Source organism: Ciconia boyciana, chromosome 18 (assembly GCF_034638445.1).
Source record: "Ciconia boyciana chromosome 18, ASM3463844v1, whole genome shotgun sequence".
NCBI lineage: Eukaryota > Metazoa > Chordata > Aves > Ciconiiformes > Ciconiidae > Ciconia > Ciconia boyciana.
The window spans coordinates 1160264-1185572 of record NC_132951.1 but is presented as its reverse complement, the minus strand read 5'-3'; the positions used below and the strand labels follow the sequence as shown (position 1 = coordinate 1185572).

Below are 25309 nucleotides of genomic sequence, written 5' to 3'. Positions count from 1 at the left end.
ATTGTAAATATGTATATATGTACAGGTACTTGTATATGTATTAAAAAGAATGAAACAGTACAATGTCTATATACAAAATTTATATATACACACATACGCCATTTTGGGTGCATTCCACAAGGTGTTGCAGGTCATTTGTAGTTGTAGTAAAGGTTATGGCTCTTCTGCCATTGTAATTCGCTGTTTCCAGGGACTTACATGTGGACCTTGAAGTAATTCATAACTGATTTCAGGTACAGGAGGCCTTAGTTAGCCAGGGGAATGAGAACTCCTGTATGCATTACAGTGGTAAGATTCATGTATTCTTAACTGTGAAGCTGATGATCTGCCTTTTCTTCTGGTAGGAGGTCCCCAGTTATTGAAACATGGGATTGTGTGTAGAAGCTGAAGATAGCGAAAGCCTTTAATGCAGCAGGAAGTGAGGGACGGGTTATCTATTACCCTGCCTGCTGTCCTTCCACCAGCAGTGTTCAACTTGCATGGAAAAGGGGAATTTAGTTTTCCCCAGCTCACTGCCTTCCAATCAAATGCTTTTGTTTTGCTTTAGCTTTTGCTTTGATGAAGCTATTCTCATTTTGGTTCTGTATATCTGGAAAAGAGTATGCTATTTGTAAGCATAGGAGCGATGGTGATTCCATTAGCGTGGGCTGGTGAACCTCTGTGGGATGTTGCTTGTTAACTGGCTGGGAAAGCCTTGACGGTCCAGTCTTCATTTTAGCTGGGCTGAAGCGAGGAGTCCTTGCTTGTGATCCGAGAGGCTTCTAATCCACTTTGCAGCCCTAAGAAGAGGTTCTGTTTGCTTGTTACCAAGGTAGAGCTAATCAGAGGAGAATGCGCTTTTTTAAAAACAAAACAAAAAAACCTGAAGAAGCTAGAATGTAGGAGGAGAATATATAGGTCTTGAAAATTAGTTCAGAAGTTGAACTTACCAGCGATGACTGTCCAAGTCAAAAATTCATTCTTGAGGTCCCTCATTCTCTTCTTACCTACTGATCTTTGGTTCGGAAGGTACGCTGCTGGTAGGGATATTCAAAGATAAAGATTTCACTCGTGTTGGTAGGAGTACAGAATTGTACTTTGTAAGCGAAAGGCTGATACCCTCTGTCTGCTCTAGCTGTAGATAGGATGAGTATCTGGTCTTGGATTTTTGAGCCAGCGCCCTCCCTTCCCACCCAAAACAAATGCATTCAAGATGAAAATATTGGTATTTTCCCCTCCAAGTAAAAGCTTGTCTTGTTTGAACTTACTAAGTCATTCTAAACTTGTGCTACTGTGTGCTGTGTGCTATGGTCGTGTAGGTACCTTCTCGATGTATGCTTGTATGTACCGAAGAAAAACTTGGTTTATGTATCTAGCAGTCCTCACTGTGGAAGTGATGCAAAGACTGAACCATTTTTAAGCAAGAAGAGAACAAATCCTTTTCTTCTCGGGCCTAATGCCTTCCCTCTTGTCTTGCTCTGCCTTTCTCCATATATCTTTATTGCTTACGTTAGCAGAGAAGGCTTGCCACCACCAGGCAATACCAAATTAAATGGGAGAGGAGAATATGACCTGGACTGAGTATGTCCTTACTGGACTGCTCCTGCCTAGCTCCCTGCCTACTGCACGTGGTATGTTCAAATGAACCCTGCTCCCACAGCAGGCACCTCTATTTGTGCTCCTGTTCAAACTGGCTTTACAACATCTAGCCAAAGTTGCTGGTGTTGCCTTTTGTTTTTTCCCCTTTGACTTCTCAAAATAACAGTGAGAGGGGAATACAGGGTTATGAGTCTTTAACGCTCTGGTTTTTAATCGCTCTTGGGGTGTGATGTGTCATTTAGCTTCAAGCACAAACTAAATGGAGCACTAACTTCTGTGAGCTGGGCAAACTGGACTTGCTCCCTGGCGTGCTTTCTTGAGAAGGTGTGGGACGGTTTCATTGGGGGTAGTTCCTCAAAATAATACCAGTCAAGTCATGACTTACTAAACCCCTCAAGACTATTTCCCCAGGGACATGTGCAGAGATGTCTTTTAAGGATCATAAGAAATAGATGGGGAGGACAGGAAATTAGGCTTCAGAAAATCATCTTCCAAAGCTACAACTTCAGTAGCTCTGGTCAGGCTTCTCCTCTAAGGACAGGATGGAAGTGCCGCTCCAAGATTCATCCCTGGCATGCTGTTGTGAAGCACCTCCCCTGCCCCACCGCCTTCCTTGCGCTCTAACTCTGTGCTGTGCTTCACGTCTGCTTTTTCCTGAAAGCTAAAAAGCTTGGAATCTGTCTGAACACCTTTTTTGTCTTGAGGCTTCTTTTGTAAAAGCTTTATCTATGTTAGATTCTTCAGTAACTGTTCTGACTACAGGTCACCAATGTTAGCAGTGGCAGAGCCCTCATTTAGTCCTGCCCGTTCCATGTTAAGTGGCTGCTTAGTGTCGGTAGCTGATCTGTGGTGGCTGCTGCCGCTGCTGGGACTGCGGGAGCTCCGCAGGCGGTAACAGCAAGAGTAATCTTACAAACAAGGGAAAAAATCCAATACACGAGCTGAACGCTGCTGTGTGCAACTCGGTAGCATTAGACTAGCTGCAGTCAGCCTCCGTGTGAAGGATGCTGGCGCAGAGGGCAGCGGCAAAACTCTCCAGAGCAGAGAGGTTATACATTCCTGAGGTGGCTCTTACATTTTTAATATCTTTGACTTTTAGAGCAATACTGTTTCTCTGACCAAATGTATTGCAAGTGCTTTGAAGAGCTGGATGTCCACAAATAGAGCAGGGGAAGAACACATCAGACACACGTATCTGCTTTATATTTAGGAGTGAAAGTAAGCTAGTTTGTTTTTTTTTTCCTCCAAACCATTACTCTACCAAGACAGAGGAGATTTAGTTCAAGATTTCTGAATTTGACAGATCTTTTGGGGGATTAAGGAGTGTCTCTGTGTTCCTGTTGACTTACTGATGTGCCAGCTGCCCAGATGCACGCATAGATGTTTTGCTCTGTAGATCCTGGTTTCATTTGTGTTGAGAGCAGGCTTCAGTGCCATTTGCTGGCCCAAAGGGCCCCCGAGCAGTGCAGATCGTACCAGATCTGTAACAGCAGCTGTTCCTTCAAGAATAAAAGCCTGTTGTGAGTATCTGTCCCACTGACTTTGCGGATTTCTTTCGGCACGTGTTTATTATTGCTTCTCAGTTGTGAGTGACTTGTTAGAGCAGGATTCTGCCTCGTGCAGGCTGAAAAGCACAAGTTGCTTCTGCCCCGGCCAAGGCTCAGCGAGAAGGGCAAGGGGAACGCAGGTGGGAGAGGGAGGGAGAGTTCTGGAAACGCAGAGGAACTGTGTCTCAGACAGTGCATCTGCGGAGGTGAAAGGAGTTTTGCCTCTCCGAGAATCAGATTATTTATTACCAAAAGTAATTTTATAGCGAATTGGTTTAAAGTTATTTTACAGCTGTGTGCCTGTATAACATATTTTGGTAAAAACAGATATTTTACTTAAAATAGAGATATATAAATGAATTTTTTTGAGCAAATAGCCTTTTTTTGCAAGGGATCTGTGACTTGCCAAAGCAGTGTAACACCATAAACTGTTCTGCCGTTGTTCTCGGTGTCTTGGGGAGGAAAGAAGTATGTTTGTATTCCTGCTGGAAATTTCGGGGAAACGTAAAAGCGAAGATTAAAACGCGAACTGCTATTACTCCGTTTCAGAAACGAACACCTTACTTCCCACCTTGGTTTGTATTAGTAATAAACCGAACCGCCAGGCCTGCCTCCTGCCGCCGTTACCGCCTTTCAAGCCCTTCTCAGTGACTTCCGAGCAGATTTCTGTACGCTTTCGTTCCTGTCAGCGGCCCCTCGCTTTCCCCGTCTGTCTCGGGTTTGCTGTGTACGAGCCGTTCCTTGTCCCCCTCTGTCTGGGCCGGGGCCGGGGCTGCGGGCGCTGCTCCGCGCCGCCGGGCTCTGCCGTTCGCCGGGCGCTCGTCCTGTCCCTCGCGCGTATCCTTTGGCTGTTGTCAGACCTGCCTTGCCTTTCCGCCCGCGTCGAAGGAGTTTACTATTAATAAACTGTGGTAAATGCTTGTAACGAGGCGCCTGGTCCGGTCCGCTCCGGGGCGGGGCGGCGGGCGGGGCGGGATGGGATGGGGCGGGGCGAGCGGGGACGGGGCCTGGGCTCGGGCCCGCCCCACCGCGCCTGCGCGCCGGCCCGCGCTGCTTCCGGCCCGCGGGGCGCTTCCGGGTCAGCGTCGCCGGGGGAAGCGGCGGCCGCGGGGGTCCCGGCGCCGGCGAGGCCAGGCCATGGGCGGTGAGGGCGCGGCGGGGGACGGCGCGGCGGGGGCTGGCGCGGCGGCGGCCTGGGGCCGGTGGGGCGGGCCGTGGAGCCGGGCTGGGCAACCGGGGGGGCGGCGGGGCCGGGCCGCAGCGCTCGGCCGGGGGCCGCGGGTGAGCGGCGGCGGGTCCTCGGCTGCCTCGGAGCAGGGCAGCAGCTGCCGCGGGCCGGCCTGCCGGGGGGGACCGCCCTGCCCCGAACTTCCCTCGCCTTTGGGTGGGGGGCCGAGCTGCCGAGAGCCGCCGGGCTGCGGAGAGCCACCCGCCCGCCCGCAGCCCGCTCCCGCAGCGGACGCCGGCCCCTGCCCGTCCCGACGGGGGCCACCCGTGCCGCCGCGTACTGTCACGGTTTGGGTTTGGGTTATTTTTTTGAAGGGTTCTGCTGTGGGTGACTTTCTTCTTAGCATATTGTAACAGGTGTGATAATAAAAGGCATTTGCTTATCTTTAAATGTTTAATGCGAGTAGAAATTTTTCGTGTGGAAACCATATCTCTTTAATTTGCAGGTACTGTTAGTCTAGGAAGACTTTAATGGAACGAGAAATGCAATAAAACCGAGTGGATGAGGCACAAAATTAAATGCCGGCATCTGGAAGCTTTAAACAGAGCGTCAGTATATTAACCATATTGGAGGTAGTGGCTTTTTAAACTACCTGGCTATTTCAGTGCTATAGAGCAGTAAAATGTTTGCAAAATTGAAGAAGAAGATAGCAGAAGAGGCAGCTATTGCTCCCAGACCAGGAGGAGCTGCCAGGATACCCAGGTCTGTCAGTAAGGAGTCGATTACGTCCGTGGGAGCAGACTCCGGAGATGACTTTGTAAGTCACACCTTGCTTTGAACTTTGATTTCTCATACAGCATTTCTATTACGGCTTTACAAACAACTATTTTAAGTCTAGCATATGAGTTGAATATGTATCGTGGTGTCTTTGTACGTCTTTAACACATAAATGAATCGTTAGCTTGAATAAACTTAAATACTGAGGAAAAAATGTTTGTATGTTAACCACAGGAGTTACTAGGAGGCTTGTATTGCCATGTAAACATGAGTTACAAAGCTATCTCAATACAGAACATTGTTAGATAGACATAAAATGATCAATAAAGTTCTAGTAATGTGTAAGATACCTGTTTGTAAAATTAATTACTGAAGCAGTAGGAAAGCAAGCTAAGTACTGGTTAGCTACGATCTTGCTATGGACCTGCATTTCCTTCTTGACTTCCTGGTGCTCCTCCTACTCGAGCATACTGTTTATGGAACGTGTATTCAGTTTTGCTGCACTCAAAACTATTGTAGTTCCTCCAACATCTGGTTTAAACTCTCTTTCATTATGAAGCATTGTTTAAGCAAGCTGTGTAATTCCAGGAGCATGTGGGTTAAATGAAACCGCGTAATGCTCTGGCCCCTTGATGGCTATCATATTTTTCAAAACCTGGATTAAGACACAGTGTTGCACCGCTGTTGGAGCCAGCAGTACCCGCTGTATTGCAGCAAGTCGCTTTATGATTCTGTTTCGCTCTCTGCAAAATGGAGAAGTTATTTACCCGGTTGAATTTTAATTCATTTATTCTGAAACTCAGCTGAAATTCTAGTTCTGTTAAGCAGAAAGCTGGAACTCCTAATGTTTAAATACATTTTACAATGGAAATATATGTCTTGTGTTTTTCTGGAATTTTTTTGCACTTAAATTCTCACGTAGAAATTTCATTTACCGTCTTGTGCGCTTAGAGAACAGAAAACAAATAATGACTGTAGCTGAAGTCTTGAGCGGCTTTCAGAAAACCTCCAAGAATTAGTTGTTTCATCAATATTCATTTAACTGCTCTTCAGATTGATTTTTATGGAGCAAAAAAACCCATAGAGAATCAGAAGTCAGTTATGCGGTGGATTTTGCTTGGAGAGACCATTGCACGGAAAGACTACTGCATGGAAAGACTGCTGCTTAAGCGAGCTTATCGCACGTGAAGAGCGTTACCATTTCTTTTCACCTTACTTAGTTTTCTAAAAGACTTTTGCTTTGACCCATCCTGAAACCTGAACTGTAGAGCCGTATTTTTTTTCCCCCCTTAGTCATTCTGTTATGCCGTCTCCTCAGTGATCAGTTTGAACAATTAGTTTTCAGCTATAGCTTCTTTTAAAAGCATTGTATTTCATGGAACAGGCCAGCGTTGCAGAACTGACCATTTAAGCCCTTCCTGTTTTTCTTCTTCAGCATTTTTTACACATTCTGCTGTGCTAGTACAACTTGCCCCTTTATGTGAAAAGCTGAAGCATTATTCCTAGGTGGGATAGCGTTTGTTGTCATAGAGTTAATGTATGGCAGGGTCACTTTTTCCGAATTTTGTGAGTTACATGAGTGTTGTTTTTCTACCGAGGCTTCTGATGGAAGCAGCTCTAGAGAGGATCTTTCGTCCCAGTTGTTGAGAAGAAATGAACAAATAAGAAAACTGGAGGTCAAGCTGTCTGGTATGTGTCTTGATACATGTAAAACCTTATTACTTTAGGAAATATTCTCCTTTGAACTTAAGTGCTTTAATTTATTAAAAATACATGGGTTTAGGTTTTTTGAAAATTGATTTGTAACAACCCTGTTGATTGTCATCTAGGTAGCATTCAATATAACTGATTTTTTATAAAGACAACTGACTCTTTTCTGTGGATTTCACTACACATTTATGTGATTCTTTTGAACAGCTGGGATAGCTTTCTGTCCCCATGCTTCAAATAGTGTCTTTCCCCACTTTTATCTTACTTATTCTGTGTACATAATGGTTTGTTTCTCTTAGGATCTAAGCTTTCTGATGTTGACAGTAACACAGTCCTATCCTTAAAGAAGTGAACTTTGAAATGAAGAAAAAGCAAAAGATTCAACATGAAACGTCTTGAGGCTTTTTTAAAGATAATACCTTGTTCTGTAAAGCTGTAGTAGGGGCTCTGCTCTGACACTGCTTTCCATCCCTGTTGTATGGGGTGGATTGGAGACTAGGCTAAACTGTGTTATGCTGCTGCTTCTCAAAGCTCTTAGAAGGCCTTGGAAAATAAGGAGAGGTTACAGCCAGCTCAGGATTATTTTAATTCATTCAGGAGACTTATCAGGCTCCTGTTCAGTTCAAGAAAATACAGGATTCAAAGATGATTTCCCACTGCAATTTGAAAGGGCAAAGTGTTCACCTGTTTGCATAAGGTAAACTTAAAAGTGCTGGTTGGGGCTTAGCATGAGAGAGTAGGCTCTAAGCATCAAGAGACTGGTGCAAGCAGCCCGATCAGTAAGTAAATCCTCCTTTCCATTGTACATAAACTTCTCCAAGGCTTGTGTGTGGGTTTTTTTGTTTTTTAAATCTGCCTGCCTTGTCAGTTCTGCTCGGTAGGCACAGTAGTGGTAAGAGTGCGAGTTTGTTAGCCGGGTGGGAGCACCAGTCAGAGCTCACTCTCAGAATACTGCGTGACTTGAACAACAAGCAGTATGGAACAAGGATGCAAGCGTCTGTGAATTGCCCCATCCTCGCATCCTCCAATGAGAGGGAGACGTTTCCTAAACAGGGTTAAATAGATCGGTGTTCCCGAATGAAGTAAAAAGTGGGGATAGTTCTTCATTCTCTGGTAGTGCCCTTTTTTGTGTAACTAGCACACCCAGGACAGGTCCTCCTATTTGTACCAACCATTTACCCTGTGGACAGTACAGAACTATTTTCTTGTGTTCATTGTTGTGGTCACCCAGGTTTTCCTCAGCAGGAATGATTTTCTGGTTGAGAAAATCATCGTCATTTTCCACTCATCCTTTTTTCTTTTTTTTCTTTTTTCTTTTTTTTTTAATTTCCTTCCCCAATGTCTGTTCATTCCTGGTCTGTGCTTCTCCCTCCTCACACAAGATTATGCTGATCAGATCCGAAACTTGCAGAAGATAAAAGAGAAGCTTGAAAATGCATTAGAAAAGCATCAGGATTGTACGTACTTTTCTTTTTCCCTTTTTTTTTTTTTAAAGTTGAAAACTGTTATGGTTGGAAGGAAACGGGTTTGATGTACAGATGTTTTAATCATTTGCTTTCAAACTGCGCACCTCTAGGTTGCGAAGAAATAGAACATGAGTTCTTGCATTATTTACAGTGTAAAAAGCAGCAGTAGTGTGTTGGCTGTTGAGCAAAGTTGTTGTTATACTCCTTTTGCCAAATTTGGGGCTATCGTGCAGGAGAGACTCTTTTGAAATCTGTAGCTTTGTTATAATCCAAGGAGGAACAGTACTGCTACCTTCTGTTATTTCTGGCATTTGTCCAATGTGCAAGCAGTGTGAGGTAATGAGTGGCACAGCGTTAGTGCTAGAGAGTCAAGATGGGGCTAATTACTTGCAGAAGCAGCTCTTTAAAGTTATAAATAACTTATCTCTTAAAATTGCTTCTCAATTTTCTATGAGTTTTTAATACAGCTGGTGATTCTCTGTTGAATAGCCTCCATGAGGAAGTTTCAGGAGCAGAATGAAGCTCACCAGGCCAGTCGAGCCAAGATGGCTGAAGGAATGGCTTTGGCCTTAGAAAAAAAGGACCAGGTAAACAGAGCTTGAACAGCTCAGCTTTTGACTGTCTGTGGAGATTTGAGTGCATGACCTTGATGTTTTAAGCAGGTGTCGCCATTAATTAAAGTAGTTGTTCTGCATTGTATTTGCTTAGTGTGCCAATGTTGAGGAAACGAGGGAGTATTAAGTTCAAATGCCAGAAATGGTGTAGGACTTGTCATTGTTCTGACTGTTCTTACTGTTTTTAAAAAGAGCCCACAACAATTTCTCATGAAAGGTTAAGCTTGCGCTTGTGTTTGGTAAGATTCAATTGCAGTAGACCTGTTGTCACTTTTATTTTATTTTACTTGCATAAAGCTTATGTATTCAGGTAGCATAAATGATTTCTCAGCCTTTATATATTAAAACACGAGCTGTTACTTTTCTTTTGCTGATTATTTTTTTAATCGTTACCACAACTTAGTATCTCTTTTAACAATACAAATTCTTTTTTTTTTTTAACCATAATTGCTATCCTTGAAAGTCTACAAATTGATTTTTTTTTTTTGCCCCCCTCATTTCTTTCTTGTTCAGGAGTGGATGGAAAAACTGGGTCAAGTTGAAAAGGTAATTAACCTTTGGGGTTTTTTGGGGGTGTTTTTTGTGTGTGTGTATTTGTAAACACCAGCCTGCACACTTCCTACAGCTCAACTCTATTCAGCCCTTTTTATTATTTGATCTTTGTTCAGTGGGAGAGGCCAGAGATTTGCTTTCGTTACTAGCCCAAATGCTTCAGGAGATACTTCTGGAATTATTTTTCAGTGGGGAAGTAAAGAATGGTGGGTTATGATGAGAAAGATGTACTTCTGTGAGGTGGAACAATAGTTTACTTTATTACAGAGGAGGCAGCTGGGATGCAGAAGGAGGTAGTGATGTCGTCTGAGGTCTTGCAGTAGGTCATCTGTTTCATAAAATAAATGAAACTATTTGGGAGGGGTTTTTTTAATACAGGATTTCAGTCTTGTAGTTGTTCCAGCTGTTTAGCTTAGTCTATTTTAATGTATCTCTGATTATGAAGACGTTACACACGCTACTATTTGCTGTCTATTTTTAAGAGTTCAGTTAGGTGATCATTGGCTGCATTGAAATGAATGGGGATTTTTGTTGAGATTTTTTAATTTTGGTAATTTGCTCCACATTGCCTAGTGTGAACTGGAAGGGCTTCTAGTTCTACATGTAGCAGCGTCAAACTGCCTTACGGCTGCAAGACAAGATCCCTTTCCCAGAGAGTTTAACTAAACTCCCATGACTTGAAATGAGCACACAGATATTCTTGGATTCCTTTTGTTTTTGTTGGTTTATCAGGAAAAAAAAATGCTTGAAACACAGTTACAAGAAATGAGGGAGCAGAGTTTGAACCTTTTTCAAAAAAGAGATGAAATGGATGAACTGGAGGGCTTTCAGCAGCAGGAAATTGCCAAAGTTAAACACATGGTAAGATTATTTTAAACTTTTTTTTTCTTTCCTAAAATTTCTGTTAGGATACTGAGTTAGTGGTAGCTCTGTGTTAATTTTTTTAGCCTTAATGCTTATATACAGTCTTGGTCAGTGTCAAAATCCTGACAATAGGTACACGCATATAATATTACAAAGTTTATTTCTCAGTGACTTTTCTGGGAGTTATTTATATTTCATTTAATTCAGCTCATAACTTAATAAAAAAGACAAGTTTCAATGAGAAGGCTTTATCAGTATTACCAGGTCACCTGTATTGTCAAAGATAACGTTCTGTTATTCAGCTTTTGAAAAAGGAAGAATCTCTGAGCAAAACGGAGCAGGAACTAGAGGCGTGCACTCGAGAACTAACCCACACTAAAGAGGTGCTTCAGGATGCAAGCACAGAGTCATCAGGCCTAAGGAAAGATCTCCAAGAGTTGCAGCAGCAGTTCTTGGAGCTAGAGGCACAGAGGTATGGATGTGGTGGTTTATGAGGAGTAGTGTATTCATTTCCCCTATGCTTTTACTTTGTGCCCAGTTCTGTCTTTTTGAAAGAGTTTATATGTGTAGTGAGCTGACTGAATAATTGCTTCTGGTGTGCCAATGTAGATGTAAATGCCAAGTTTATATTTCTTTTCAAGCCAATTGAAGTAGTACTTGTTTAGGTTTTTGTAAGCTTGTTATGATTTCTTTTTTTCATAGTTTGAATGCTTAACTGTCACTTTCTTTGGAAAATGTATAGTCAAGCAGTGGCTGGTTTTAGGACAAGAAAATCTTGTTGATGTTGCCTAGTCCATTTTCATAAGAAGCAGAATTATCTGCTAAAGATTATTTTTCTGGAACAGTATGTCACTTCTTTTTATTCTCTTTCTGTGAAGAGATGAACTAATGACAGCTGAGACAAATGCAGAAAATAAGATCACTGCTCTGGAGTTAAGAGAACAGGAGCTACAAACTGTCATTCAGCAGCTTTCTGTAGACTTGCAAAATGTAAGTTTGAGTTAAGTGATATTTGATTCAAAGAGCTCCTTGTGTGCAGAAGTTAGATTAGATATCAGTTATGTGTTTTTGGAAATCTAAGTTTCAAAGCAAGTAATTTCTCAAAATTTTTAGGCTCGAGTTGCTGGTTCTGGTTGTGAGAAGAGACTGGAAATATTACAGGTGGAGCATGAATCTCTGAAGGTGGAATATGAACAACACAAGCAAAAGGTTAAGTGTTTTCAGATGCATCTGCTGTTGGCTGGTGTAAAGGTGTACGCTTGGGTAACGCACTGTGAGTTTGAAATTTGGTGTCTAGAAAGTGTTTTAGGATCATATTGTCTTTTCAGATAAGACTGTCTTTCTAGTGGCACTTTTTAAAGTCAAACCACAATGGATTAGATGAAAGCTTCGCTACAAAAAACATTCTGTAATTTCTTGTTCTCACAGATGACTTTTGAATTTGCTGAGAGAAATAAACTTACTGAACAGCTGCAGGAAAAAGTGTCTTCCTTGGAAAAGAAGCTAGAAAGAAATCTTTCAGGGGACGAACATGTGCAGGAGCTACTCAAGGAGGTAATTATACATTTATACACAGCTTAAAAGTGCCATCTTAGATTTTTTAGGACATACATTACTTATCACACATGGAAAGAATATATGATAATGTAATGCAGGCACATTTGTCCCTTCAGTGTATATTGGCACACTGTCTATGCCGGACAGAATTGTGTGGGTGACTACATGGAGCCTGTTTATGTAGGTATTGCACAGATGCCTTTATTGCTTTTTCTGCATTGTCTGTTTAGGCAATGCATCTGACTGTTTAGAAGCAAAAGAGCAGCTTTTTAACGTGCCCACAAGAGGTAGAACAACTTGAGAGTTTTATTAGTTACTCCTTAGAGAGAACAGTGCACACTTTTCCTTGTTCTTCGTCTTCTATTATCAGGACTTGCAAAGCATTGGGACAGGGAGGGGAACTGTTTTTGCACATAGGTGTACAAACAGAATGTTATATATTGAAAGCTTGAGCCTCAAAAGCGTTAAGAAACAGCTGAAAACAAAGAACTTAGCTTTGGCCAATGCCCTTTCTCATTACTTCTCGATCTCTTTCTCAAGCACTGATGCTCCTGTTCAGAATCAGCTTAGAGCAATGTTTCCCCAGCTGGGTCCTGGGGAGACAAGGGAAGGTATGCTTTTCCTTGGTCAGGCTTGCCTACAAGACACATCAACTCAATATTGCTATGATAAACGAACTTGGCTTAGTAAACTCAAGCCAGTTTAAAGTCTGTGTAGGGGTAGTAAAACATTTTGGAAAGTAACTACCATAACTAGCAAATGGTTTACCTTGTTTGTTTGTGTGTTTGCTGTGATACAGAAGAAGTTAAGCTTTCAAAAACATTTTTTTTAATCCCTTAAACTTGGCCTGGGTTAGAAAATTATGACCTGGCTGCTGATTAGAGTTTACATCTGGATCATGACAGGATGCCAGTGGATTTCCCATTCTTAATGATGTCATCCCCAGGCCAACATGATCTATGGAGGCCCTATGCAGTAGCATCAAACTTGCTGGTGCCCAAGAGCAAAGCTGTATTGCACATCGAAATAACTGTTCCATTTTAGTTTGACCTTATTAATGAAATATAAAGGAACATCTTAATTTTAAAAAAAATCTTACCTCTTTGTCCATCCTTCCTCTTCTTCTTCATCTCAATGTAATCTTCAGAAAGCTACTCTTGAGCAGAAACTGGATGAAACCAGGCAGCAGGTACTAACAGACAGAACGCATCACACTGAGACACTGAACCGATTGGAAACACAGGTAAGTTGTTTGTTTTGTTTTGTTCCCCCTCACTACAAATTCCCACTCTTTCCAGGCTCTTTATGCCCTATACCTCCTCCCCTCACTGCACTTGTGCTCTCAGCCAAAGGTGAGACTACATGTCACATTTAGTCTTGAAAGCCTAATTGATCAATGTCTCTGGTCATCTCCCCACCTTCAGTGGTGGAGAAGGGCCCAGAGGTTATGAAGTTAGAGATTTCATGCATATCTTCCCTGTTGTAAGAAACAAATAGCTGAAGTGCAACCATTGCTGGGAGGTAGTGGTGTGGTGAAAAGTTTTTAAAAGCAGCATGTGTCAAGTAGGCAGTCTCTCTGAACTATGTGGTTTCATAGTTTTAATGTTTACCTTCCCATGCTGGGTCATCCCGCATTCTGTATGTTTTTTTCTAATAATGTAGATGCCAATGGATAAGGAATGTAATGTATGGTTATATTTTAGAATAAAGAACTGGAACAAAAACTACAGATTGCAACAGAAGCATTGAGAAAGAGCAAAGAAGCAGCTGCTGAGCAGGATCTGAAGATCCAGAAGCTGGTGAGTATGCTGCATGATGTTTCACTGATCAGTCTTCAGCATCCCCAGAGAGACTCATTTCTGTGTTTGTTTCGTTACTCAAGTGTTTTCTTGCTGTTTGTCTCCTAAACTAGTGTCTGTGTATGAGTACATGACACTGCTGCTGAAGGAATAGTGTTGCTTCAGTTTGAGTACGTCACATGGAATGGCGTCTGATTCTTGTCAGAGCTTCAAAATACCATTTTATTAACGTAGTGTTCTTTATTTCTCTTAAGCAAACTGATCTAAAGGATGAAAGAAGTAAACTACAGCAACAGATTTTAAGTGAGAAACATCAGTACGATCAGAAAGTTACTGGGCTGGAGTCTCAAATTGCTGCTCTTGAAACAGCTTGGGAATTTGATAAAACAGCTACTCAGCACAAGATAGTAAGTAGAGAAACTGTTCAGTGCGCCGTGGGAGTCTTCACAAAATTATTTTGACATGGCTTGTAGACCTTGCATGTTGTCTGAATGTTCTTTTTCAGCACTCCTAGCATTATAATAGAAGATCTCATACTTTGAGAAACTAAATATGAACAGAACATTTGATATGTTTAATCATTTAAACAAAGCATTAGAATAGTTGTGCTTAGTATTTAAGCAATCTTTATTTTATAGAGCCAGTTGGAAAAGGAAAATGAAAATCTTAATGGAAGCAGAGAAGAGTATGAGAGTTCTTTAAGAAAACAAGAGTCTGAATTGAACAAGCTGAAGGTAAGGGCTTAATTGGCTAGTGACGTTGATTAAATACAGAGCTGAGTTTGAGAAACAGTTAACGGCAAGGTGTATTACATTCTCGGTACTCGGAGTCACATTACATTCAAGTTGCACGTACTTAGAGCTGTAAATCATCTTTGGTACTCAGTAGAAATGCATTTGGGGAGCATTATAAATGGCTGATCCTTTTCTGAAACAGAATGTTTGGGTCTGCCTAAATCAGGCAGAAATAATACATTCCCATATTGTCAGGCATGAAGAGCTTTTAAATCCTGTTAGCAGTAATGAATACAGAATAGTTCAGCATCAAATTCCATTCATAGCATTCAAAACAAAAGTTAAAATCTTAAGTTGGTCAGGTATTTACAGCTTTACTCAGTCTCTTGACTGTAATTTTAGATTGTTGAAAGGTTTTTCTGTAGCTACTCTTGGATGCACAATTGGAATAAAGATCACTTGTAGGAAGGAGCGACTTCTTTGTAATAGAGACTTCAAGCTAGAAGATCTTTTAAGCATTGGATATGTTTGGCCTCTTGCATCAGTTCTGTGTTGCTCTTACTGCACTGCTGCTATCTGCACATGTAAAACAAAACAGTAACTCTCATTTGGAAGTGTAAATCATGATGTGTTAGAACACCCACAAATTCTAGTTGCTAATGGATTTGGGTTTAAAGATGAGAGACTGACTCGATTTTAGTTGTCTCCAGTAACCTCTGAATTACTTTTGGTTTCCAGAATGAATTGAGCAGCAGAGAGACTGTCAGCGTTGAAATTGCCAAAGCATTGGAAGAAACACGAAAACAAAGGGAGGAATTGCAACAGCAGGTTGGTTAATACCAACAGTCTAAAATATATTTGGGTGCTCCCCACCTTGCACAGACCAGACTAGATTTGGACTTAATTATCATAAGAGTCGGGAACATTAATCAGAATCATATCCTTAGCATGCAAGACAGCAGTGGTTGCCTCAGTAAACTTGAAACTTAAGGGTGTCTACATAAATGCCTGCACAAGAATGTAATCAGCTTAGGTGAGTTATTCCATTGGGAGAATGTAAAATGCTGCTGACTGCAAAGTTAAGGATATTCATAAGTTTGTAGGCTCAAGAGTTATGGCAGGTTGTGGCAGTTGAATATGCACAACTGAGGGGAAGACCAGGTAGTAGCAAGTGAATACATTTGCTCAGAATGAAGGTGACTGATATTTGAGAGCCCTTTACATCTGTAAGGTGGTGCGTAGTCCCAGTGGGCCAGCCATCCTGAGCCTTTGACTAGTTGGCAGTTTGTTTTGAAGAAACCTGTTCATTCTGTTACTGTTCCTTTCAGCGCTTACATCACATCTTTGTCCCTCAGTTCTAAAATTGTAAACTTCCTCATAGGGAGAAGGCTGTATCTAGTTACCTAGAATTTACATTTGGTTGTCTTGTTTTGCTCTTCTTTTACTAAAAATGGTCATGGTGGATAATATGAGCTTGCGTTTGCTTAAGCTGGGAACTGCCAGCTGAGAAAGTTTGACTGAATTTAGCCCCATCTTTTGATTTCTCTATTGTTCTGGGACTGCTGTATATCTGTGCGTGCTTAGTCCAGCTGTATGTAAAAGGGGTATGAGGCGATCTCTGGTTTTGCTCAGCGGCTGTTTTACAGCTGCCACCTGCTGGTTATGAGGCAATCTGTAATTGTGGCACAGAGTTTACCAGAAGCGAAGTGTGTTTTGGCTCCTACAGCACATTCACTTCAGCGCTTTCTAAGGAGGTCAGCATCGTAGAGGTGATGCCTTCTGTGAGTCTCTGGATATATCACAGACATCCACATTGTATTATCTGTAACGCTAATGCTGCACAAACCACTTTTTCAAGATGTTGTATTGCCTAGCACGGAGCTCAGGCAGCCCCTGCCAGTTACAGATACCAGCCACTGCCTTTGTCACTGATACAAAAATTCTTCTCCAATCATTCCCACAAAAAAAAAAAATTCTGAACCTCTGAGATACGTTGAAATCTTTCAGTGCCCTCTTCTACTTTTATATCTTTAATGACTTCTGTTTGTTTGTTTGCCTGCTTTGAAGGTTTCACATCTGGCTTCCTTAATAAAAGAAAAAGACCAGCTGATTGATGAAAAATGTGATATGCTTCTAAAACAGAAGGAAGAACTAAACCAACTCAGTCAAGGTTAGACCAAACAAGTCTATTGTGTCCCAGACAGCTTTATCTAAGTACAGTCTCTAGTCCTGGGCTTGCCTGATAAATTGTAGTAATTCTAGATTTCTCTTCCATATTTAATCTCAGAATTTTCAAAATCTTATATCCTTCAGTAACAATTGGACAGTCTCTCTACTGTGTCCTTAAAAACAAAACCACTTTTTAAAATCAAAGTCTTATGTTTATACACCATAAAGTAACAAATCTTGCTGTACTTTCTGTAAATGATTGTTTTGTGCAAAACATGAAATAAATGATACAGATCAAAACCTGCTACTTCATTGCACCACTTTAAAAACTGCACTTGCTTGAAAGATTATTTACATTCTTAAAGAGCAGCTGCAAACTGATATTCCACAGTCATACTGAAAAATGAAGTGCGGTCATCATTCAGTTCCTAACCCCACCGTGTTTCTCTTGTGTGTTGCCATTACTTAGAAAGGGAACAAAACTGTAGCCTCTTGTTGCACTGTTCCATCGGCTAGCCATGTGTTGGTAGCCATTTGTGCAAGCTAGCCACTGGTGCTCGCAGCTCAGCCCCAAGTGTTCCTGTGCAGTCACAGCACAAGTCATGTAGACTTTTGATGGGGGTCTTTTAGAGCAAGTACTATTGATAATTATATTGTTAAGTATTAAAATCGCCCTGATTTTCAGACAGTTAGGCTGCCTCTTTGCAAAAACATGCATATGAGCTTGGGTGGCTTACATTCCATCATCTTTCTGTCTTTATGACAGAGCAAGGCAAAAAGGTCAGGATTTACTGTCACTGTAACTTGCTTTGTTTAAGAAAAATAATTAGAAACTCCTGTTTGATTCAGTAGACTGATACTAAGCAGGTCTCTCCTTTCTCAGATCATGAAGCTGTCTTGCTGCAAATGCATCAGTTGCAATCTGACATAGAAGCAAGTCATAGCCAAGCAGTGGAGAAGGAAGAAACAGCAAGAAAGGAAATTGATGAACTGAAGTTGCAGATACAGGAGTGCCTGTTGGCCAGAGAACATGAGAAAAATGTGAGTGCAGTTGCAAATCTGATCTGTTCAGACTTCTCAGGAAAATAAGGAGGTGTGAAGGGACCCCAGTTCTGTCATGCCTGGTGATACAGGCTCGGAGCTGTTCATCTGACAACCTGCTCATGACCTGAAACACCAGCAGTGTAGACGACCATTATTTTTGTTGTTCCCTGTCTTCCTAAAGAAAGCTGTTTCCTGGCAGATCTGTGACTGGTTTATGAAAGACAACGCCTTATTTTATTTGACTCATAAAAAGTCTTGAGAGAACTGTTATGAAACCAATGAGACAGAGACCCAAAAGCAGTAAGCAGGCCAGTGAGAGATGTAGCCAACTAGATTGCCACTAATGCTTTCTGGTTTAAAAAAGCAACACCTTCCCCCCCCACCCCACCCCACCCCCCCCCCAAAAAAAAAAAACAAAAAAAAACCAACAACCAAAAAGAAGTCTAACTTTATCCCTGTGGAGTGTTCATGGGGTGCAAATGTCATGATATCTCTGCAATTCACTCTCTTAATTTTTATAGGTTTCAGAACTAGAGGAATCAACAAGAGCCTTGAACAGCAAGCATTTACATTCTCCAGAAAACTGTGTGGTGGAACAGAACGGAGAGGTAGCAGCTGCAGACGTCATTCAGCTTCAGAAGGATAACAGAGAGCTGGAACAGCAAATTGCTGAGAAAAACAAGGTGAACTGAAACAGCAGAAACAGCTATTAGTCCTTCCCCTTTTAATTAGGTGGTGCTAATTAATTTTTTGGTGCTAATTTTTGGTGCTAATTAATTTTTTAATTAATTGGTGCTGCCCATGCTGCAGCCTTAGGACAGGCTTACCAAAATGACAGATCCAATTTGAATCCAGTATTCTGTGAGTAAACTTTGTGTCTTCTGGATTTTACAAGGATCTAGCAACAGTGGATAAGAACTGCAGCCAGAATTGTAGGAATCCTTACCTATTTTAGAGGAAAGATGCACCAAATAATACCGTTTACAGCTTTCCTGCAGAGCCCTTTTGTGTGAATTCCGTTCACTTCCACTGTGCTGTCACATGAAAGCCCAAGTATCCTGTCACATGCCTGCTAATGTGTGCAGCTAGAAAGGCAAGACATTCAGGTTGCTTCTTCAGACCTGTCAACGTTGTTTAATGATTGTTTCGTTCATGACACTTGTTTCTCATGGGTTTTTCCAGATGTCTGTGGGTCAAAATGTGTCCTGAGAATGAATACTGTATTAACACTATCCTTTGCTCTGCTTACAGATGATAAAGCAGCTACAGCAAAGAATGACAGAACTCAAGAAAACCCTCCAGAAAGAGTTGGTAAGGGTTATGTTTTTTCAGTCTCTTCAGCTGGCACTTACTGACAGTTACTTGCCCTACTAACTCCAGAAGCTTGACTGCTAGCTAGAGCGTAGTTTTTTTACTAGGGATGTCTGCGGTTTCCTTGTGTTTGCAGGCAGATCGCTGAACCCTTAAGTTAAGGAAGTACATTATTCTGGATCATTTATTGAATGGATGGTGTGACAGGTAGCCATCACCACTCAGCTCTTGCAACAGAGAATTTTAGCTACAGAAGACCTGTGTTTGGTAATCTGGGGCATTTAATATATTTCTGTAGAGTGAACAACAGGTTTGATTGCTGCTTAGCTGCCATTCAGCTAAGTTTTACCATGGGAGTGATATCTGCCCCAGGGTAAGCTCCCCTTTAATCCCTCTTACAATAGTTTTCCTCTCCAAGAAAAAAATATTCTATTTTAAAAAAAAAATTAACAGAGGTTTAAAAATATTCTGATGTTGTTATTTGTGTTCTGAGCTTGAAAATTGGTTTGGAGAAAGCCCACATTTGAAAGGCACAGAGCAGGTTAGTGATAAAAGAAAATTATCAGGTGATAGTTTCTACCATGGAGCCAGTTCCGTGCTGGTTTGGGTAATGTACACGTAACGCTAACAGCAGTGAGCTTCTGTCCTAGAGTCTAGGGAGAGGTGAAGACACTTTGCCGCCGTGATCCCATGAAGGATGAGAAACTTGTCCTGTTGGTGCCCAGGCTGTACCCACCTTGTGGATACAAGCCCTCTGTGTTAGGTATCTTGGACCCGGATCCTCTCCCAGTGTCAAGCTGGCAGAGTCTACAATGCACTTCTCTTTTCCTTTTTTTAGAAAATAAGGCCTGACAGTGAGGTACCTGAAGTACGTGAAAAAGCAAATTCTGAAGTGCCTAATGCTTCTGTGACTGTCACGAACAACTCTGATTTAAATGACTCAAGGGAGATAAACTTTGAGTACCTTAAACATGTTGTACTAAAATTCATGTCCTGCCGGGAATCTGAGGTAAAGATGTACACTTACCTTCTCTTTCTAAGTCTGTCTTTCTCCAGAAACTGCCACCTTTTAGCTGCTAAGGACACATCTATGCCAGTTCCATACTTTTACACTTAAAAAGTTGTTGACTGATTCAGCACAATGAAGCAAAATAGCCAACAGTGATATGTTTGGAAGTACAGATTATTATGAACTAAATTAAAGGGAAATGTGAATTTTTAAGAGGTAGTTATGTCTGGAAGTTAAAGATCTGAAGCTACAAGATATTCCCTCTGCACTACTCTAAAAAGCATATGGAGTATGTAATTAGAGTGGTTGTACATTTAAGAAAGACAGCAAAAAAACCCCAACAAAAAGACATAAACCACTTGCTGTTGATATGTAAGAGGTAATTCCTTGTGCATTTGGAGCTCCTTCACATTCTTCACATGTTGTCAAAAAAGTTAAAGGTAAAAAAGTAATGCCAACAATATACTTCGCTTAACTGCAAGTCAGTGGGTAAGATCAAGAAATAATCATGCGACTCTATTGTATCCTGAGTGCTTGACACTTACTAACTCTGCATTGTGTCCCCCATTTAGAATATTAGTACTATAGAGTTAATAGACTTAAGCGTATATTTAAAACGGTATGATTCTTTCCTGCCTACATGCTGGTTTGATCAGCTTTTCAAAGCTTAAAAATACTAGGATGCCACAGGAGCCAAGCTGCTTCCCTATTCTAACTAACTAGGCTCCCCATTTGTCTTCTTTCCCCAAAATATGCAAACCAATGTTAAAGAACAGAAAGCCAGGAAACACAAACAGAAGAAATAAGATACAGGCAATCCTAGTCTATTGGAACTGGGGATAACGGAAGGCTGCTGGTCTGCTCTTCACAGTTGTGACTAGAAAGTCTGTGACCAAACCTACAGAAAAACTGTGCTGCACCATAGTCCAGAACGTAGAGCCTGAGAGCATCATAAGCAACAAAATACTGTGGTTTCTTTCAGGCATTCCATCTAATTAAAGCTGTATCTGTGTTACTGAATTTTTCACAAGAGGAAGAAAACATGCTTAAAGAAACTTTGGAGTACAAGGTAAGGGTTCTGTTCCACTTGTAGTCTCTAACAGGACTCCCCACAGATGGAATGAAAATTCTTAGATGCTGGGATATCATGAAAAGTATCTTTTCCAAAATTTAGCTACAATAAATGTAATTTATTATTAAAATGTTAGCTAATCATATACATACATGTTGGAAGTTGTCCATTTCAGTGAGGGAAGTACTTTCTAGTGCTTCAGAGAAGGAGTAACAGCACAGTTTTGCTCAGCGGACACTCAGTCCATGCAGGGACGCTAGAAGCTCCTTGCTGGAGTACAGTCAAATGTTTAAAAGCAGGAAGCCTAATCCTTGGTTTGTCGTTTTGACATTGGGCTTAGGCACCTACATCTGTTTCTCCTTTCCATTGCATAAAATAAGATCTCCTGCATGTCCCTGGCTATGTGGTCATTAGTGACTGTTCACAAATAAGTGCTGCCTCAGTTCCTTCCATGTCCTGCACTCATCTCTGCCCACTCAGTAAGCTGGATGTGTTCAGTCTGCCTATGGTTGCAGCTGAGGGGGGTTTCCTTGCCATCTTGTTCAGGGAACAGTTTAATACTGGATTGACTAAAGGTACTGCATTTAAATGACTGTAGATTTGTAATGTGTAATTGTTTTAAAGGAATATATGTAAGCGTCATCTTCAGTCATCTTCACTTGTGGAAAATGGATGCTGTTTCTTCCAGATTTGATTGTGTGAAACTATCTTCACTTCTCCAGTCTGAAGTCTGCAGCGTTCTGTTTTATAAATAGTTCTTTCCATCAAACGATGGGGAGATGCCTATGTACCATTTTCTTTCCTTTTCAAATCTTCAGCTTCTTAAAAGTATGAACCTAACATAATGTGTATTGTGCTTTCCTGTCCTAGATGTCATGGTTTGGGTCAAAGCCATCTCCTAAAGGCAGTATCCGGCCGTCTATCTCGAGCCCAAGGACGCTGTGGCCTTAAGGGAACCTGAAAATGGGCAGTCAGCATCTAGCCACTTTTTTCTGTGAAAAGAACGCTGAACACACTAATTCAGGTGTGTCTTAATCACTGTCATTGCAGTATTTTGTACAAGAACTTTTGACACTGTTTACAAAACTAATACTGTGCAAGGAGAAATTTTCACTACAAAAGGAAACACCTCTCTGGGTTGGAATTGGGGACCATTGTCTCGATGGTCTCGTAATGGAAGTCAGCTCCTTGTGCTCATCGGTCTTGTTTTCTTGGCACCAAAGGGTAATGTTAACCTCACTAATACCGGTGCTGGCAGTCCAAGCTTCTGATACGCGTATCTGTTATGATGGTGATTCCAGCTTCTGTTATGGAGGGCTAGAGTGGAGTAACTCTAGGCACCGTAAAGCTTCCTTGTCTCGCTGTGGAAAGCAAGCAACGAAAAAAAATGTTGGCAGTACTGTACTGAGTTTTTGACAGTTTGAAAAGCCTTTCAAAGAACAGGAGCAGGAGCTTTAACCAAAAAAGAAATCTGCCTTGCCTTGTTATACTGACATAACTAATAGTTTGCATTTTTTCATATCACTGTGTAATTTAAGGTGCATATATCCTGGCCTGCAGTCCTGAAGGCTGCATGTTGATGATGATTATTTAATTTGAGAGCACAACTTTAGAGTTGTCTGATTTTACTTTTCTTAAAGAAAAATAATATTTAAAATGGTCTTAATTATAGTACCTAATACTCAGTCGCCTTTAAAACTAATCTATTAGCCTGTACCGTAGGTTGTTAGCATTGGGAAGAAGAGGTAGTTAACCATTTTAAATTTTTAAAGCTGAATTCCAGGTATTGTAAATGGACACTGAGAATACCTTTTATTTAAAAAAAAAAAGTAATAATCTAGTGACAAAGGGTGAAGAATATTGGTACTAAATACTTTGATTTTTACTTTTTTTTCTTCCAAGTCTGCTAGCAACAAATCTTCATAACCAGTATCCGCCTCTTTGGTTGTGGTTTTCTGTACTTCAAATAACTGATGCTTAAAAACTGTTACAAACATGTAGTGGGCTGTTAACTGTGTCCTAACTACATGGTAAAAGAAATGCTGCTCATGAGGTTTTTGGTTTTGAGGGCAAAATTCAACTCTTAATGAATAAATCTTGGTTCCAGCAGCTTGCTTTCCTTCCCCCTTAAGAAAAGGAGACCAAGGTGGCACTTGCCTCACAGAGTGGAAGCACAATCTTGCCTGTAGCTATTAACACCACTGCAATATCTAGATGAAAAGGGAAGCAACAGTAAGACTGACTGCTTAAAAATGGGACATATTTTCAAAAACCTACGTACATATGGAATTCCATGAGCAGGCTGCAATTCTGGTAATTCTTTTACGATGAGGTTTGTGTTACTAACAGTACTTTTATTAAATATATTCAAGAACATTCAGCCTGTTGTCTAGTGGAGATGCAGTCACTGTTCAGGTTTTTAACTTTGCTTTGCTAACAGGGGTCTGAATGACCTTGGTGGTGGCAGTCGAGATGCAGTGTTAGAGTTACAGCATGTGAGCTGCTCCCTGCTTCCACGCACACTTGTGCTGTGGTAAAGATGAACGTATCCTTCCATGTGAGGTCAGTTACCAGAGCGGTACACGTGCTGCAAATCTATACCCTGGCTGACCTCCCCAGTTTTTGTTAATCAGCTGTATCCCAGACACAGGTACTTGCAGTAGCTATTACCTTGGCACAAGTGACACTCCTCAGTTTAGAGCCAGGTTATATTTATTTAAAGTTAAGAAAACCAACAGGATTTTTTTTAGTACTCTAAAGCTTGTTCAAACACAGTCTTTAGTAACCTGATCCCTGGCACTTAACGATAGCATAGGGAAGTTTACGGGAAGAGTACAACTCTGCTCTAATATGAAAACAGACAATCAAAAGGTGGGTTTATATCAATTGCTCCTGTACTGAAACAAAGCAGGGGCAGGATAACCCTGTTTGTTGGTTCTGGGAAGATTTTATTCTCTAAGGTCTTTTTCTTTAGAATGTCCTTTTGCCCTGGCCTATTTCTATGGGACCTGAGACCAGGGGACGGGATTCCCTCTACTCATGATGCCTGCTGAATGACTAATCGGTTTATGTTGATCCTGGCTTGAAAGGTTACTGCTGAACAGTAAGAAAAGCAGCACAGGCAGCCTAGAATAAACAGTGACAACATAAAATCTTAGATTATATATTTGCTAACACAACTTCACTTTAAGAACCCAAAGCTCACGCAGGATCAACTTACCGTAAGAACTAGTTCTTAAGTGTTGAATTTTCTTTAGATATCAGAGCAAGAATGGTGTGTATACATATATTAAAAAGCTAATGCACTTTTCCTTGTATAAAAACAGTGGTATACATAATCCTTTCTATGGCCATTGGATTTCTTTCCTTCTATGCTGTAAATATGGATTGTATTATGAAACACTATGAAATTTGTGGTGCAATACATTTTGGATCAAAACCCTAATCATTATTTCTTTCTCTTTGTAGTTCTGGTTATCTCCACTGGGATGCTATAGCTATTTAAAATTGAGAGATTTTAAAGCAGGAAGCAAACCCCACCTTCTGCCCAGGGTAAGAATGGGTGTGTCAGTCATGTCATTAAGGCCCCTATGTCTCACAGGGAGTTAGGCCAGGAATGAGGCAGAGTGCTTCTGCCTCCTAAAACCATCTCTCACCCAGGACAGCTGCTGCTGCACTTTTAGCAGCTGATAAAAACAAAGACTGAATGGAGCAGGGCCTCCCTGAGCAGCTGCTTCACTTGGAGTATGCTCGTTTGTGCCAAAAGGAAGGCTCCTTCCTGGCACATAACGCCGCCAGGCTCACGGCACACGCTGCCGGCCAAACCCCCGAGGGACCCTGTACAACCCCAGTGCTCTTGCCAAGGGTGCTGTAACTGACGGTGGAGGCAGCAATGGTTTGAGTAGTTGTGTCCTTCTGTCTGGACAAATCAAGGATAAAACATCCGTTAATCCTGACTCAAAGGAAGCAGCTCATTTTGCTATACTCAAGTCCTGCAGGAGGTGAGGACGCACTAACACATAAATAAGTTAGTAAGTTCTGAAGTATTTTCTTGACTTTCTAGGATGGACAAGAGCATAAAAATCAACCCATGGGTGATTACGTATTATATTCACTGCATCTTAGAAGCCTTGATTGGAACAGCTGAGCATGGTCTCACTCCCTACAGCCAGCACAGTAGGATTTGAGGACAAATTCTGTAAATAGTTGGAATTAAGAGCATTCGTGCAAAGGTGGACACTTAGCTTAGAATTGGTATATTGCTGGCCTGCTTTTGAATAAGTGTCAGACTTATGATTTAGCAAAAAATGAATTACTTAACTCATGTGATCCAAGAAC

General features: G+C 41.3%; 1 protein-coding gene and 1 long non-coding RNA gene across 3 annotated transcripts; one reads left to right on the top strand and one right to left on the bottom strand.

The window, feature by feature from the left end:
• Positions 1 to 63: 63 nt before the first annotated feature.
• On the bottom strand, positions 64 to 4084 carry LOC140661182 (uncharacterized). 2 transcript variants are annotated; one of them, XR_012045659.1, is made up of 3 exons: positions 2928 to 4084; positions 930 to 1016; positions 64 to 836 (listed from the first exon to the last, which is right to left on the bottom strand). It is a non-coding gene; the product is annotated as an uncharacterized lncRNA (long non-coding RNA). The 2 variants fall into 2 exon arrangements; XR_012045658.1 differs by having other exon boundaries at positions 64 to 817.
• A 79-nt stretch (positions 4085 to 4163) lies between these two features.
• Positions 4164 to 25309, top strand: GOLGA1 (golgin A1). Its single transcript, XM_072883408.1, has 23 exons — positions 4164 to 4269; positions 4799 to 5110; positions 6669 to 6759; positions 8163 to 8237; positions 8736 to 8833; positions 9374 to 9406; positions 10145 to 10273; positions 10579 to 10748; positions 11155 to 11266; positions 11390 to 11485; positions 11705 to 11830; positions 12981 to 13076; positions 13537 to 13632; positions 13887 to 14039; positions 14271 to 14366; positions 15105 to 15194; positions 16434 to 16536; positions 17419 to 17576; positions 18101 to 18262; positions 18831 to 18890; positions 19729 to 19899; positions 20882 to 20968; positions 21842 to 25309. The coding sequence occupies exons 2-23, from the start codon at positions 4976 to 4978 to the stop codon at positions 21920 to 21922; spliced, it is 2418 nt and encodes an 805-aa protein (XP_072739509.1). The 5' UTR covers positions 4164 to 4269; positions 4799 to 4975; the 3' UTR covers positions 21923 to 25309.

What these genes read in the sequence shown, in the direction of transcription:
- GOLGA1 (XM_072883408.1), top strand. Translation starts at nt 4,976, where the DNA reads ATGTTTGCAAAATTGAAGAAGAAGATAGCAGAAGAGGCAGCTATTGCT. An exon ending in CTGAATTGAACAAGCTGAAG is followed by an intron (nt 14,367 to 15,104) that starts GTAAGGGCTTAA and finishes TTTGGTTTCCAG; the next exon opens with AATGAATTGAGCAGCAGAGA. An exon ending in ACTAAACCAACTCAGTCAAG is followed by an intron (nt 16,537 to 17,418) that starts GTTAGACCAAAC and finishes CTCCTTTCTCAG; the next exon opens with ATCATGAAGCTGTCTTGCTG.